At 54.4% G+C, this 16,649-nt stretch overlaps 1 protein-coding gene across 1 annotated transcript in view; it reads right to left on the minus strand.

Moving 5' to 3' along the window:
- LOC307238557 (uncharacterized protein) overlaps window positions 1-10,077 on the minus strand; it is a 38,326-nt gene extending 28,249 nt beyond the window's left edge. The window contains exon 1 of the mRNA XM_080011594.1: window positions 9,765-10,077. Within this exon, the coding sequence (XP_079867720.1) occupies window positions 9,765-10,004 (240 nt within the window). The 5' untranslated portion in view covers window positions 10,005-10,077. The remainder of the gene's footprint in view (window positions 1-9,764) is intronic.
- Between the last annotated feature and the right edge of the window lie 6,572 nt (window positions 10,078-16,649).

The following is a 16,649-nucleotide window of genomic DNA, read 5'->3' on the forward strand; positions in this document are numbered from 1 at the left end:
TGTCTGTCTCGACCTCGCCAACGCGGCTTCCTGTCTGTCTCGACCTCGACCTCGCCAACAGGGCTTCCTGTCTGTCTCGACCTCACCAACATGGCTTCCTGTCTGTCTCGACCTCGCCAACGCGGCTTCCTGTCTGTCTCGACCTCGCCAACGCGGCTTCCTGTCTGTCTCGACCTCGCCAACGCGGCTTCCTGTCTGTCTCGACCTCGCCAACGCGGCTTCCTGTCTGTCTCGACCTCGCCAACGCGGCTTCCTGTCTGTCTCGACCTCGCCAACGCGGCTTCCTGTTTGTCTCGACCTCGCCAACGGGGCTTCCTGTCTGTCTCGACCTCGCCAACGCGCCTTCCTGTCTGTCTCGACCTCGCCAACGCGGCTTCCTGTCTGTCTCGACCTCGCCAACGCGGCTTCCTGTCTGTCTCGACCTCACCAACGCGGCTTCCTGTCTGTCTTGACCTCACCAACATGGCTTCCTGTCTGTCTTGACCTCGCCAACGCGGCTTCCTGTCTGTCTCGACCTCGCCAACGCGGCTTCCTGTCTGTCTCGACCTCGCCAACGCGGCTTCCTGTCTGTCTCGACCTCGCCAACGCGGCTTCCTGTCTGTCTCGACCTCGCCAACGCGGCTTCCTGTCTGTCTTGACCTCACCAACGCGGCTTCCTGTCTGTCTTGACCTCACCAACACGGCTTCCTGTCTGTCTTGACCTCACCAACACGGCTTCCTGTCTGTCTCGACCTCGCCAACGCGGCTTCCTGTCTGTCTCGACCTCGCCAACGCGGCTTCCTGTCTGTCTCGACCTCGCCAACGCGGCTTCCTGTCTGTCTCGACCTCGCCAACGCGGCTTCCTGTTTGTCTCGACCTCGCCAACGGGGCTTCCTGTCTGTCTCGACCTCGCCAACGCGCCTTCCTGTCTGTCTCGACCTCGCCAACGCGGCTTCCTGTCTGTCTCGACCTCGCCAACGCGGCTTCCTGTCTGTCTCGACCTCACCAACACGGCTTCCTGTCTGTCTTGACCTCACCAACATGGCTTCCTGTCTGTCTTGACCTCGCCAACGCGGCTTCCTGTCTGTCTCGACCTCGCCAACGCGGCTTCCTGTCTGTCTCGACCTCGCCAACGCGGCTTCCTGTCTGTCTCGACCTCGCCAACGCGGCTTCCTGTCTGTCTCGACCTCGCCAACGCGGCTTCCTGTCTGTCTTGACCTCGCCAACAGGGCTTCCTGTCTGTCTCGACCTCGCCAACGCGGCTTCCTGTCTGTCTTGACCTCGCCAACAGGGCTTCCTGTCTGTCTCGACCTCGGCAACGCGGCTTCCTGTCTGTCTTGACCTCACCAACATGGCTTCCTGTCTGTCTCGACCTCGCCGACGCGGCTTCCTGTCTGTCTCGACCTCACCAACATGGCTTCCTGTCTGTCTCGACCTCGCCAACATGGCTTCCTGTCTGTCTCGACCTCGCCAACGCGGCTTCCTGTCTGTCTCGACCTCGCCAACATGGCTTCCTGTCTGTCTCGACCTCGCCAACGCGGCTTCCTGTCTGTCTTGACCTCACCAACATGGCTTCCTGTCTGTCTCGACCTCGCCAACGCGGCTTCCTGTCTGTCTCGACCTCGCCAACGCGGCTTCCTGTCTGTCTCGACCTCGACCTCGCCAACAGGGCTTCCTGTCTGTCTCGACCTCACCAACATGGCTTCCTGTCTGTCTCGACCTCGCCAACGCGGCTTCCTGTCTGTCTCGACCTCGCCAACGCGGCTTCCTGTCTGTCTCGACCTCGCCAACGCGGCTTCCTGTCTGTCTCGACCTCGCCAACGCGGCTTCCTGTCTGTCTCGACCTCGCCAACGCGGCTTCCTGTCTGTCTCGACCTCGCCAACGCGGCTTCCTGTCTGTCTCGACCTCGCCAACGCGGCTTCCTGTTTGTCTCGACCTCGCCAACGGGGCTTCCTGTCTGTCTCGACCTCGCCAACGCGCCTTCCTGTCTGTCTCGACCTCGCCAACGCGGCTTCCTGTCTGTCTCGACCTCGCCAACGCGGCTTCCTGTCTTTCTCGACCTCGCCAACGCGGCTTCCTGTCTGTCTTGACCTCACCAACATGGCTTCCTGTCTGTCTTGACCTCGCCAACGCGGCTTCCTGTCTGTCTCGACCTCGCCAACGCGGCTTCCTGTCTGTCTCGACCTCGCCAACGCGGCTTCCTGTCTGTCTCGACCTCGCCAACGCGGCTTCCTGTCTGTCTCGACCTCGCCAACGCGGCTTCCTGTCTGTCTTGACCTCGCCAACAGGGCTTCCTGTCTGTCTCGACCTCGCCAACGCGGCTTCCTGTCTGTCTCGACCTCGCCAACAGGGCTTCCTGTCTGTCTCGACCTCGGCAACGCGGCTTCCTGTCTGTCTTGACCTCACCAACATGGCTTCCTGTCTGTCTCGACCTCGCCGACGCGGCTTCCTGTCTGTCTCGACCTCACCAACATGGCTTCCTGTCTGTCTCGACCTCGCCAACATGGCTTCCTGTCTGTCTCGACCTCGCCAACGCGGCTTCCTGTCTGTCTCGACCTCGCCAACATGGCTTCCTGTCTGTCTCGACCTCGCCAACGCGGCTTCCTGTCTGTCTTGACCTCGCCAACAGGGCTTCCTGTCTGTCTCGACCTCGCCAACGCGGCTTCCTGTCTGTCTTGACCTCGCCAACAGGGCTTCCTGTCTGTCTCGACCTCGGCAACGCGGCTTCCTGTCTGTCTTGACCTCACCAACATGGCTTCCTGTCTGTCTTGACCTCACCAACATGGCTTCCTGTCTGTCTTGACCTCACCAACATGGCTTCCTGTCTGTCTTGACCTCACCAACATGGCTTCCTGTCTGTCTTGACCTCACCAACGCGCCTTCCTGTCTGTCTCGACCTCGCCAACGCGGCTTCCTGTCTGTCTCGACCTCGCCAACGCGGCTTCCTGTCTGTCTTGACCTCGCCAACAGGGCTTCCTGTCTGTCTCGACCTCGCCAACGCGGCTTCCTGTCTGTCTTGACCTCGCCAACAGGGCTTCCTGTCTGTCTCGACCTCGGCAACGCGGCTTCCTGTCTGTCTTGACCTCACCAACATGGCTTCCTGTCTGTCTTGACCTCACCAACATGGCTTCCTGTCTGTCTTGACCTCACCAACATGGCTTCCTGTCTGTCTTGACCTCACCAACATGGCTTCCTGTCTGTCTCGACCTCGCCAACGCGGCTTCCTGTCTGTCTCGACCTCGCCAACGCGGCTTCCTGTCTGTCTCGACCTCGACCTCGCCAACAGGGCTTCCTGTCTGTCTCGACCTCACCAACATGGCTTCCTGTCTGTCTCGACCTCGCCAACGCGGCTTCCTGTCTGTCTCGACCTCGCCAACGCGGCTTCCTGTCTGTCTCGACCTCGCCAACGCGGCTTCCTGTCTGTCTCGACCTCGCCAACGCGGCTTCCTGTCTGTCTCGACCTCGCCAACGCGGCTTCCTGTCTGTCTCGACCTCGCCAACGCGGCTTCCTGTTTGTCTCGACCTCGCCAACGGGGCTTCCTGTCTGTCTCGACCTCGCCAACGCGCCTTCCTGTCTGTCTCGACCTCGCCAACGCGGCTTCCTGTCTGTCTCGACCTCGCCAACGCGGCTTCCTGTCTGTCTCGACCTCACCAACACGGCTTCCTGTCTGTCTTGACCTCACCAACATGGCTTCCTGTCTGTCTTGACCTCGCCAACGCGGCTTCCTGTCTGTCTCGACCTCGCCAACGCGGCTTCCTGTCTGTCTCGACCTCGCCAACGCGGCTTCCTGTCTGTCTCGACCTCGCCAACGCGGCTTCCTGTCTGTCTCGACCTCGCCAACGCGGCTTCCTGTCTGTCTTGACCTCGCCAACAGGGCTTCCTGTCTGTCTCGACCTCGCCAACGCGGCTTCCTGTCTGTCTTGACCTCGCCAACAGGGCTTCCTGTCTGTCTCGACCTCGGCAACGCGGCTTCCTGTCTGTCTTGACCTCACCAACATGGCTTCCTGTCTGTCTCGACCTCGCCGACGCGGCTTCCTGTCTGTCTCGACCTCACCAACATGGCTTCCTGTCTGTCTCGACCTCGCCAACATGGCTTCCTGTCTGTCTCGACCTCGCCAACGCGGCTTCCTGTCTGTCTCGACCTCGCCAACATGGCTTCCTGTCTGTCTCGACCTCGCCAACGCGGCTTCCTGTCTGTCTTGACCTCACCAACATGGCTTCCTGTCTGTCTCGACCTCGCCAACGCGGCTTCCTGTCTGTCTCGACCTCGCCAACGCGGCTTCCTGTCTGTCTCGACCTCGACCTCGCCAACAGGGCTTCCTGTCTGTCTCGACCTCGCCAACATGGCTTCCTGTCTGTCTCGACCTCGCCAACGCGGCTTCCTGTCTGTCTCGACCTCGCCAACATGGCTTCCTGTCTGTCTCGACCTCGCCAACGCGGCTTCCTGTCTGTCTTGACCTCACCAACATGGCTTCCTGTCTGTCTCGACCTCGCCAACGCGGCTTCCTGTCTGTCTCGACCTCGCCAACGCGGCTTCCTGTCTGTCTCGACCTCGACCTCGCCAACAGGGCTTCCTGTCTGTCTCGACCTCACCAACATGGCTTCCTGTCTGTCTCGACCTCGCCAACGCGGCTTCCTGTCTGTCTCGACCTCGCCAACGCGGCTTCCTGTCTGTCTCGACCTCGCCAACGCGGCTTCCTGTCTGTCTCGACCTCGCCAACGCGGCTTCCTGTCTGTCTCGACCTCGCCAACGCGGCTTCCTGTCTGTCTCGACCTCGCCAACGCGGCTTCCTGTCTGTCTCGACCTCGCCAACGCGGCTTCCTGTTTGTCTCGACCTCGCCAACGGGGCTTCCTGTCTGTCTCGACCTCGCCAACGCGCCTTCCTGTCTGTCTCGACCTCGCCAACGCGGCTTCCTGTCTGTCTCGACCTCGCCAACGCGGCTTCCTGTCTGTCTCGACCTCGCCAACGCGGCTTCCTGTCTGTCTTGACCTCACCAACATGGCTTCCTGTCTGTCTTGACCTCGCCAACGCGGCTTCCTGTCTGTCTCGACCTCGCCAACGCGGCTTCCTGTCTGTCTCGACCTCGCCAACGCGGCTTCCTGTCTGTCTCGACCTCGCCAACGCGGCTTCCTGTCTGTCTCGACCTCGCCAACGCGGCTTCCTGTCTGTCTTGACCTCGCCAACAGGGCTTCCTGTCTGTCTCGACCTCGCCAACGCGGCTTCCTGTCTGTCTCGACCTCGCCAACAGGGCTTCCTGTCTGTCTCGACCTCGGCAACGCGGCTTCCTGTCTGTCTTGACCTCACCAACATGGCTTCCTGTCTGTCTCGACCTCGCCGACGCGGCTTCCTGTCTGTCTCGACCTCACCAACATGGCTTCCTGTCTGTCTCGACCTCGCCAACATGGCTTCCTGTCTGTCTCGACCTCGCCAACGCGGCTTCCTGTCTGTCTCGACCTCGCCAACATGGCTTCCTGTCTGTCTCGACCTCGCCAACGCGGCTTCCTGTCTGTCTTGACCTCGCCAACAGGGCTTCCTGTCTGTCTCGACCTCGCCAACGCGGCTTCCTGTCTGTCTTGACCTCGCCAACAGGGCTTCCTGTCTGTCTCGACCTCGCCAACGCGGCTTCCTGTCTGTCTTGACCTCACCAACATGGCTTCCTGTCTGTCTTGACCTCACCAACATGGCTTCCTGTCTGTCTTGACCTCACCAACATGGCTTCCTGTCTGTCTTGACCTCACCAACATGGCTTCCTGTCTGTCTTGACCTCACCAACGCGCCTTCCTGTCTGTCTCGACCTCGCCAACGCGGCTTCCTGTCTGTCTCGACCTCGCCAACGCGGCTTCCTGTCTGTCTTGACCTCGCCAACAGGGCTTCCTGTCTGTCTCGACCTCGCCAACGCGGCTTCCTGTCTGTCTTGACCTCGCCAACAGGGCTTCCTGTCTGTCTCGACCTCGGCAACGCGGCTTCCTGTCTGTCTTGACCTCACCAACATGGCTTCCTGTCTGTCTTGACCTCACCAACATGGCTTCCTGTCTGTCTTGACCTCACCAACATGGCTTCCTGTCTGTCTTGACCTCACCAACATGGCTTCCTGTCTGTCTTGACCTCACCAACATGGCTTCCTGTCTGTCTCGACCTCGCCAACGCGGCTTCCTGTCTGTCTCGACCTCGCCAACGCGGCTTCCTGTCTGTCTCGACCTCGACCTCGCCAACAGGGCTTCCTGTCTGTCTCGACCTCACCAACATGGCTTCCTGTCTGTCTCGACCTCGCCAACGCGGCTTCCTGTCTGTCTCGACCTCGCCAACGCGGCTTCCTGTCTGTCTCGACCTCGCCAACGCGGCTTCCTGTCTGTCTCGACCTCGCCAACGCGGCTTCCTGTCTGTCTCGACCTCGCCAACGCGGCTTCCTGTCTGTCTCGACCTCGCCAACGCGGCTTCCTGTTTGTCTCGACCTCGCCAACGGGGCTTCCTGTCTGTCTCGACCTCGCCAACGCGCCTTCCTGTCTGTCTCGACCTCGCCAACGCGGCTTCCTGTCTGTCTCGACCTCGCCAACGCGGCTTCCTGTCTGTCTCGACCTCACCAACGCGGCTTCCTGTCTGTCTTGACCTCACCAACATGGCTTCCTGTCTGTCTTGACCTCGCCAACGCGGCTTCCTGTCTGTCTCGACCTCGCCAACGCGGCTTCCTGTCTGTCTCGACCTCGCCAACGCGGCTTCCTGTCTGTCTCGACCTCGCCAACGCGGCTTCCTGTCTGTCTCGACCTCGCCAACGCGGCTTCCTGTCTGTCTTGACCTCACCAACACGGCTTCCTGTCTGTCTTGACCTCGCCAACACGGCTTCCTGTCTGTCTTGACCTCACCAACACGGCTTCCTGTCTGTCTCGACCTCGCCAACGCGGCTTCCTGTCTGTCTCGACCTCGCCAACGCGGCTTCCTGTCTGTCTCGACCTCGCCAACGCGGCTTCCTGTCTGTCTCGACCTCGCCAACGCGGCTTCCTGTTTGTCTCGACCTCGCCAACGGGGCTTCCTGTCTGTCTCGACCTCGCCAACGCGCCTTCCTGTCTGTCTCGACCTCGCCAACGCGGCTTCCTGTCTGTCTCGACCTCGCCAACGCGGCTTCCTGTCTGTCTCGACCTCACCAACACGGCTTCCTGTCTGTCTTGACCTCACCAACATGGCTTCCTGTCTGTCTTGACCTCGCCAACGCGGCTTCCTGTCTGTCTCGACCTCGCCAACGCGGCTTCCTGTCTGTCTCGACCTCGCCAACGCGGCTTCCTGTCTGTCTCGACCTCGCCAACGCGGCTTCCTGTCTGTCTCGACCTCGCCAACGCGGCTTCCTGTCTGTCTTGACCTCGCCAACAGGGCTTCCTGTCTGTCTCGACCTCGCCAACGCGGCTTCCTGTCTGTCTTGACCTCGCCAACAGGGCTTCCTGTCTGTCTCGACCTCGCCAACGCGGCTTCCTGTCTGTCTTGACCTCGCCAACAGGGCTTCCTGTCTGTCTCGACCTCGGCATCGCGGCTTCCTGTCTGTCTTGACCTCACCAACATGGCTTCCTGTCTGTCTCGACCTCGCCGACGCGGCTTCCTGTCTGTCTCGACCTCACCAACATGGCTTCCTGTCTGTCTCGACCTCGCCAACATGGCTTCCTGTCTGTCTCGACCTCGCCAACGCGGCTTCCTGTCTGTCTCGACCTCGCCAACATGGCTTCCTGTCTGTCTCGACCTCGCCAACGCGGCTTCCTGTCTGTCTTGACCTCACCAACATGGCTTCCTGTCTGTCTCGACCTCGCCAACGCGGCTTCCTGTCTGTCTCGACCTCGCCAACGCGGCTTCCTGTCTGTCTCGACCTCGACCTCGCCAACAGGGCTTCCTGTCTGTCTCGACCTCACCAACATGGCTTCCTGTCTGTCTCGACCTCGCCAACGCGGCTTCCTGTCTGTCTCGACCTCGCCAACGCGGCTTCCTGTCTGTCTCGACCTCGCCAACGCGGCTTCCTGTCTGTCTCGACCTCGCCAACGCGGCTTCCTGTCTGTCTCGACCTCGCCAACGCGGCTTCCTGTCTGTCTCGACCTCGCCAACGCGGCTTCCTGTCTGTCTCGACCTCGCCAACGCGGCTTCCTGTTTGTCTCGACCTCGCCAACGGGGCTTCCTGTCTGTCTCGACCTCGCCAACGCGCCTTCCTGTCTGTCTCGACCTCGCCAACGCGGCTTCCTGTCTGTCTCGACCTCGCCAACGCGGCTTCCTGTCTGTCTCGACCTCACCAACGCGGCTTCCTGTCTGTCTTGACCTCACCAACATGGCTTCCTGTCTGTCTTGACCTCGCCAACGCGGCTTCCTGTCTGTCTCGACCTCGCCAACGCGGCTTCCTGTCTGTCTCGACCTCGCCAACATGGCTTCCTGTCTGTCTTGACCTCACCAACATGGCTTCCTGTCTGTCTTGACCTCACCAACACGGCTTCCTGTCTGTCTTGACCTCACCAACATGGCTTCCTGTCTGTCTTGACCTCACCAACATGGCTTCCTGTCTGTCTTGACCTCACCAACATGGCTTCCTGTCTGTCTTGACCTCACCAACATGGCTTCCTGTCTGTCTTGACCTCACCAACGCGCCTTCCTGTCTGTCTCGACCTCGCCAACGCGGCTTCCTGTCTGTCTCGACCTCGCCAACGCGGCTTCCTGTCTGTCTTGACCTCGCCAACAGGGCTTCCTGTCTGTCTCGACCTCGCCAACGCGGCTTCCTGTCTGTCTTGACCTCGCCAACAGGGCTTCCTGTCTGTCTCGACCTCGGCAACGCGGCTTCCTGTCTGTCTTGACCTCACCAACATGGCTTCCTGTCTGTCTTGACCTCACCAACATGGCTTCCTGTCTGTCTTGACCTCACCAACATGGCTTCCTGTCTGTCTTGACCTCACCAACATGGCTTCCTGTCTGTCTTGACCTCACCAACATGGCTTCCTGTCTGTCTCGACCTCGCCAACGCGGCTTCCTGTCTGTCTCGACCTCGCCAACGCGGCTTCCTGTCTGTCTCGACCTCGACCTCGCCAACAGGGCTTCCTGTCTGTCTCGACCTCACCAACATGGCTTCCTGTCTGTCTCGACCTCGCCAACGCGGCTTCCTGTCTGTCTCGACCTCGCCAACGCGGCTTCCTGTCTGTCTCGACCTCGCCAACGCGGCTTCCTGTCTGTCTCGACCTCGCCAACGCGGCTTCCTGTCTGTCTCGACCTCGCCAACGCGGCTTCCTGTCTGTCTCGACCTCGCCAACGCGGCTTCCTGTTTGTCTCGACCTCGCCAACGGGGCTTCCTGTCTGTCTCGACCTCGCCAACGCGCCTTCCTGTCTGTCTCGACCTCGCCAACGCGGCTTCCTGTCTGTCTCGACCTCGCCAACGCGGCTTCCTGTCTGTCTCGACCTCACCAACGCGGCTTCCTGTCTGTCTTGACCTCACCAACATGGCTTCCTGTCTGTCTTGACCTCGCCAACGCGGCTTCCTGTCTGTCTCGACCTCGCCAACGCGGCTTCCTGTCTGTCTCGACCTCGCCAACATGGCTTCCTGTCTGTCTTGACCTCACCAACATGGCTTCCTGTCTGTCTTGACCTCACCAACACGGCTTCCTGTCTGTCTTGACCTCACCAACACGGCTTCCTGTCTGTCTTGACCTCGCCAACAGGGCTTCCTGTCTGTCTTGACCTCACCAACATGGCTTCCTGTCTGTCTTGACCTCACCAACATGGCTTCCTGTCTGTCTTGACCTCACCAACATGGCTTCCTGTCTGTCTTGACCTCACCAACATGGCTCCTCCGCAGCTCGCCGCAGCTCAGGCTGGCGGCGCGCAGGGCCGACCCGCGCGCCGCCTTGAGCTCGGCGAGGCGTAGCTTCCGCCGCAGCGCCTCGTTCTCCTTGTGGCGGCGGGAGAGCTCGACGCGCAGCGCCGCGGTGCCGCTGTCCACCAGCTCCAGTATCTCCGCCACGGCGGCGCTGGCCAGCACCTCCATGATGGAGGCCAGCTGGGCGCGGAACATGCTGCTCGCGGTGCGTGTGGAGCCGCTCGCTGCGTTTAAATGCGGGAATCCACCTCGAGCGGATGTAAACAATGTGGAGTCCGAACCAGGAAGTGGATGCGGAGGAAAACACCACTGCGCACGCGCATCTCGAAGTGACTCACAAACGATGCTATCGAACAATTCGCATCAGACAATAAAGTTTGACACAACAAATGTTTTTATTTCAACATAAATAATAAATTGATAAAACGTTAATACGTACGATGAGCTCCAACCAGGAAGCGACAGCCGAGGAAACCGGTCTACGCATGCGTAGTGCTGAGAGCAGGACCCCCCACCCACTCTCCGCTTATTACGATGAAAAATAAAATAATATTTACATCAAAATATTCACGTTGAAAAATAATGTAATATTTACATCAAGATATTAATGATGAAAATAATGTAATATTTACATCAAAATATTCACCACGAAATATAATGTAATATTTACATCAAAATATTCATGTTGAAAAATAATATAATATTTACATCAAAATATTCATGTTGAAAAACAATTTAATTTTTACATCAAAATATTAATGTTGAAAAAAATATAATATTTAAATATAAAATCATATTTACATCAAAATATTCATTACATTTACATTTAGTCATTTATCAGACGCTTTTATCCAAAGCGACTGACAAGGGAGAATAACATTCAAGCTACATTGCGACAGAGATTAGTGTAACAATAAATACTGCTCAGTAGTACTGAGAAGAAGAAGAAACAGTCTTTATTCGTCACGCAACACACCACACTACAACACATGCTTGCACACACACACACACATGCACATGCTTTGATGGTGCCGGTGAAATGGTTCCTCTGCTTTTGACCCATCCTGGCTTGTCCTTCCTCCGGGGGCACAGCCAGGAGCAGTACAGTACTTGTAAGTTAGGAGAGGAGGTACTCACTGAAGAGCTGGGTCTTCAAGTGCTTCTTAAAGACAGAGGGAGGTCCCCGCTCTGGTCATTTTTGGCAGCTCGTTCCACCAACGTGGAACTACAAATGAGAATAACCTGGATTGCTGTGGTTGTATGGCCGGCAGAGCCAGGACACGCTCATTTGATGAGCGCAGCATCCGGGGAGTAACATGTGCTTTTACAAGAGCATTTAAGTAGGTGGAGCATTCCCAGCAATCACTCTGTAGGCCAGCATCAGAGACTTGAACTTGATGCGGGCGGCTACAGGTAACCAAGCGGCTACAGGTAACCAAGCGGCTACAGGTAACCAAGCGGCTACAGGTAACCAAGCGCCTACAGGTAACCAAGCGGCTTCAGGTAACCAGTGGAGCTCGATGAGCAGCGGAGTGACATGTGCCCTCTTTGGCTGGTTGAACACCAGTCACGCCGCCGCATTCTGTATCATCTGCAGTGGCTTCACCGCACAGGCCTCAAGCCTGTTAAGAGGGTGTTGCAGTAGTCGAGACGGGACATCACCAAGGTTTGTAGCAGCAGTTGAGTGGCATATTGGCTCAGGTACGGCCTGACTTTTCGGATGTTGAGTAGTGCGAAGCGGCAGGACCAGGAGACGGCGGCAACATGGTCCGAGAATGTCAGTTGGTCATCAATAATGACACCTAGATTCCTTGCAGCCTTGGTAGGAACAAGAGATAGAGAGTCGATTTTAATATCAATGTTGTGATAAATACCTTGTTTGGCCGGGAAGACCAGCAGTTCCGTTTTCGCCAGATTTAGTTGAAGATGATAATCCTTCATCCATGTGGATATGTCAGCGAGACAATCCGAGATCCGTGTCGAGACAGTAGGGTCGTCAGGAAGGAAGGACAGATAGAGTTGAGTATCATCCGCATAGCAGTGATATGAAAATCCATGTGAGCGGATAATCGGGCCCAGTGAGGTGGTGTATATGGCATAGAGGAGGGGTCCTAGCACCGAGCCTTGGGGCACCCCTGTGGTGAGGTGGTGAGGCACAGACAGCTGGCCTCGCCATGTCACACTGAACGAGCGCCCAGTAAGGTAAGATTCCAACCAGGAAAGTGCGCTGCCAGAGATGCCCATGCTTGAGAGTATGGACAGGAGTATGCTGTGGTTGACAGTGTCAAAAGCAGCTGATAAGTCAAGCAGAATGAGAACCGAGGATTTGGCAGCAGCTCTAGCAGTTTTTAAGGCCTCTGTCACAGACAACAGGGCTGTTTCGGTGGAGTGACCACTTTTGAAGCCAGATTGAAGTGTATCAAGAAGGTTGTTTCTTGACAGGTATTCTGTAACCTGTCTAGAGACCGCCCTCTCTAAGGTTTTGGAAAGGAATGAGAGGAGAGAGACAGGCCGATAGTTTTCTACTTGAGTGGGATTGAGTGAAGGTTTTTTGAGCCGTGGTGCGACCCGAGCCGCTTTGAAAGCGGAAGGGAAAGTGCCGGAAGTGAGGGAAGGATTAATCAAATGTGTGATTGCCGGGGTGACAGTCGGTGATATGGCTTGAAGGAGGTTAGATGGGATCGGATCTAGCGGACAGGTTTTTCATGATGAAAAATAAAACAATATTTACATCAAAATATTCATGACAATATATAAAAATAATATTTACATCAAAATATTCATGATGAAAAATAAAATTTTATTTACATCAAAATATTCATGATGAAAAATAAAATATTTACATCAAAATATTCATGATGAAATTAAATCATATTTTCACCAAAATATGATGTAAAATAAAATTATATTTACATCAAAATATTCCTGATGAAATTTAAAATAATATTTACATAACAATATTGATCTTCTTCTTTGGGCTGCTCCCGTTAGTGGTGGCCACAGCGGATCATCTGCCTCCAACACCTCGTGTTCTGTGCATCCTCCTCCCTGACACCACCCGCCTGCATGTCCTCCCTCAGCACCTCCATCAAGCTTCTCTTTGGCTTCCTCTTTTCCTCTTGCCTGGCAGCTCCACCCTCAGCTTCCTCCTCCCAATGTAACTCTCATCTCTCCTCCACACGTGTCCAAACCATCTCACATGGGGTTTCCTCCATCTAACAACAGTTAGGACCCCCACCAAAGAAAAACACATTGGACATTTGGACATTTGGACATTTTTTAAATGTGGTACGGTGGCGCAGTGAAATGCACTGCTGCCTCACAGCAAGAAGGACCTGGGTTTGATTCCCGCCTGGGGCGCTGTTGGCGCCATGCTCCGGGCGGGTTATCTCCCAAACAGGAGCCTTTCTGTGTGGAGTTTGCATGTTCTCCCCGTGCTCACATGGGGTTTCATCCACCTAACGTCAGTGAGGATGGTCAAATGCAGAGAAACCATTTCACCAGCACCACCCAAAGCATGTGTGAAGATTCTTCTCCTTGCATTCTCAGCTTTTCTCCGCCCTCCCTCCCATTCAGGCACATGTATGGTGTCTTACTCCTGCTGACTTTCATTCCTCTTCTCTCTAATGCTGCCTCCACTTCTCCAGGCTCTCCTCCACCTGCTCCCTACTCTCGCTACAGATCTGTTAACCTGTCCATCACCACTGCAAACAAGAAAGGTCTCAGAGCTGATCCTTGATGCAGTCCCACCTCCACTTTTAATGCCTTCGTCACGCCTACTGCACACCTTACTACTGTCTGACTGCCCTCATACATATCCTGTACCACTCTTACCTACTTCTCTGCCACCCCCGGCTTCCTCATGCAATTCCACACTTCCTCTCTGGGCACCCTATCATACGCTTTCTCTAAATGCACAAAGACGCAGTACAACTCCCTCTGGCCTTCCCTGTACTTTTCCATCAGCATTCTTAAAGAAAACATTGCATCTGTAGTACTCTTTCCTGGCATGAAACCATACTGCTGCTCAGTGATCCCCACCGCTCCTCTAACCTAGCCTCCACTAGCCTTTCCCAGAGCTTCCTTCTGTGGCTGATCAACTTTATTCCCCTGTAGTTACTACAGCTCTGTACGTCTCCCTTATTCTTGAAGATGGTACCAGTACACTTCTTCTCCACTCCTCCGGCATCCTCTCCTTTCCAGGATGGTGTTAAACAGTCTCGTTAGGAACGTCACTGCCATCTCACCTAAACATTTCCATGCTTCCCCAGGTTTGTCATCTGGGCCAACTGCCTTTCCACTCTTCATCTTCTTTAATGCTGTTCTCACCTCATCCTTGCTAATCTGCTGCACTTCTTGATCCACTAACCCCACATCATCCACTCTTCTCTCCCTCTCTTTTTATTCATTCATCAACTCCTCAAAGTACTCCTTCCACCTCCTCAACACACTCTCCTCACTAGTCAGCACATTCCCATCATTATCCTTCACCTCCAAAACACTCTTGACATGTTCTTCCTTCAACACCATCCCTATCCTGTTTCTCCTGCCATCCACTCCATGGTAGAACAGTTTGTACCTGGCTGTGATACTCCTGGCCTTACTCCCCTTCCACCTGGTCTCTTGTACACATAGTACATCTACCTTCCTTCTCTCCATCATGTCAGCCAGCTCTCTCTCTTTACCCTTCATAGTGCCAATGTTCAAAATTCCTACTCTCGACTCTACTCTGCTTCCCTTATTCCTCTTCTTCTTCTTATTCCTCTTCTTCTTCTTCTTCAAGTTCAAGTCTCTGATGCTGGCCTACAGAGTGATTGCTGGGAATGCTCCCGCCTACTTAAATGCTCTTGTAAGAGCACATGTTGCCCCCCGGATGCTGCGCTCGTCAAATGAGCGTGGCCTGGCTCTGCCGGCCATACAGCCACGGCAATCCAGGCTATTCTCATTTGTAGTTCCACGTTGGTGGAACGAGCTGCCAAAAATGACCAGAGCGGGGACCTCCCTCTCTGTCTTTAAGAAGCACTTGAAGACCCAGCTCTTCAGTGAGTACCTCCTGTCCTAACCTACAATTACTTGGCACCACCTTGCAGTATTTATTGTTACACGAATGTTGTTGTTACACTAATCTCTGTCGCAATGTAGCTTGAATGTTATTCTCCCTTGTAAGTCGCTTTGGATAAAAGCGTCTGATAAATGACTAAATGAAAATGTAAATGTTCTTATTCCTCTTCTTCTTCTTCTTCTTCTTGCTAAATTCCGCTGGCACCCTGTTGACTAACGGCACCAGTGGCGGTGGTTGTTAACCTGGGCCTCGACCGATCCGTTATGGAAATCAGATTAGTTGTCAGCATGTTTGACATTACAATATTGATGATGATATAAAATCATATTTACATCAAAACATTCATGATGAAAAATAAAATATTAATTTAAATGAAAATATTCACTACGAAATATGAAATAATATTTCATTACAATATTCATGAGGACATTGAATAATATTGTGGCAGAACATGTTGCCACTATAGTGCGTTCGCTGCACAAGGTTCTCCGTCAGGACGCGTGACGCAGGGTTCAGCGAAGTGAAAGCTCGGCACCGACACTTTATTTCCACAGTTTATCAGAGCAGCTCCAGTGAGGATCCTACAATGAATATAGAACTCTCATGGACGGGCTTGGATCGGGATTCCCTCGCAGCGCTCCCACACGTTCCCTGTCCTCCCTGCAAGACAAGCTGACATGTAAGAAATTTCCAGCTGCTGGGCTTGACCAGTCATTCAACTGACCACAGCTGGCACAAGGAGGGGAGCGTCCGCCAACAACACTGACCCCACCTCACCTCCCAGGGCCTGGACCAGGCCCCGAGTCTGCCACTCATATTTACACCAAAATATTCATCAATTCAAGTACTCAAGTATTCACGATGACATATAAAACAATATTACATCCAAAAATTAATGATGAAATATAAAATCATATTTACATCAAAGTATTCATGATTAACTAGAAAGCGTGAAGACAATAAGAAAGACGTGTACAGCATATTAGAGGAAGAGGAGAGGGTAGATTATACTTTATACTTCATCCCTGAGGAGAAACTGTGGCGGAGCAAACACAACATGTAGACAATTACAAAGCACCAGGAAATAGAAAAAATGGTCATTTACAATAAACCTAAAAATAACTAGAAACCATAAACCTGTGATCCACCCCCCCACAGACACACTTGTTTATCTTTCTTCTGTATTTTCTGAATGAGTTAAACCGACCACTTTGTCTTTATTCATGTTTTCTTTTATATCATTTGTATATTTCAGGTGTTGTTCAGTAGTGAGCATGATGATGCTGGTAATTGATGAATATTATGTGTTTTTCTGAAACTTTCAAAACGCTCCGTTAGTTAATCAAGATTCATTTCCAGAAGTTTTTCATTCCATTACAAGTTTGGAAGCTTCTCATCAGCTCTAATTTCATGAAGAGATAAAGGATTGCAGACACCACTGTATTTGTGTTTTCTGGTTCTTCAATGTGGTGTGAAGCTGACGTGACGACACGCTTCAATGTCATGATAGAAAAGTCCTTCAACGAGATGGTAAATAAAATATCCTGGGCCGAGATTAAAGCGGATATCATTTTAATAGTTCAAGATAAGGAATGTAGTAGAGGTCGTGACATAAGTTAGACATTGCATCAAAGACAGTAAAATTAAATAAACAGCTGTAGCAGTTTGGTCTGCCACACCCCACGCGAGTGGTGTTTTCAGGGCCCTCAACACAGAGACACAGACCGTTGGACTGAAAACACCAGTTTATTATAGACAGTGGGCCGGGTGGAGCAAGC

Source organism: Zeus faber (assembly GCF_960531495.2).
Source record: "Zeus faber genome assembly, chromosome: 12".
Classification (NCBI taxonomy): domain Eukaryota; kingdom Metazoa; phylum Chordata; class Actinopteri; order Zeiformes; family Zeidae; genus Zeus; species Zeus faber.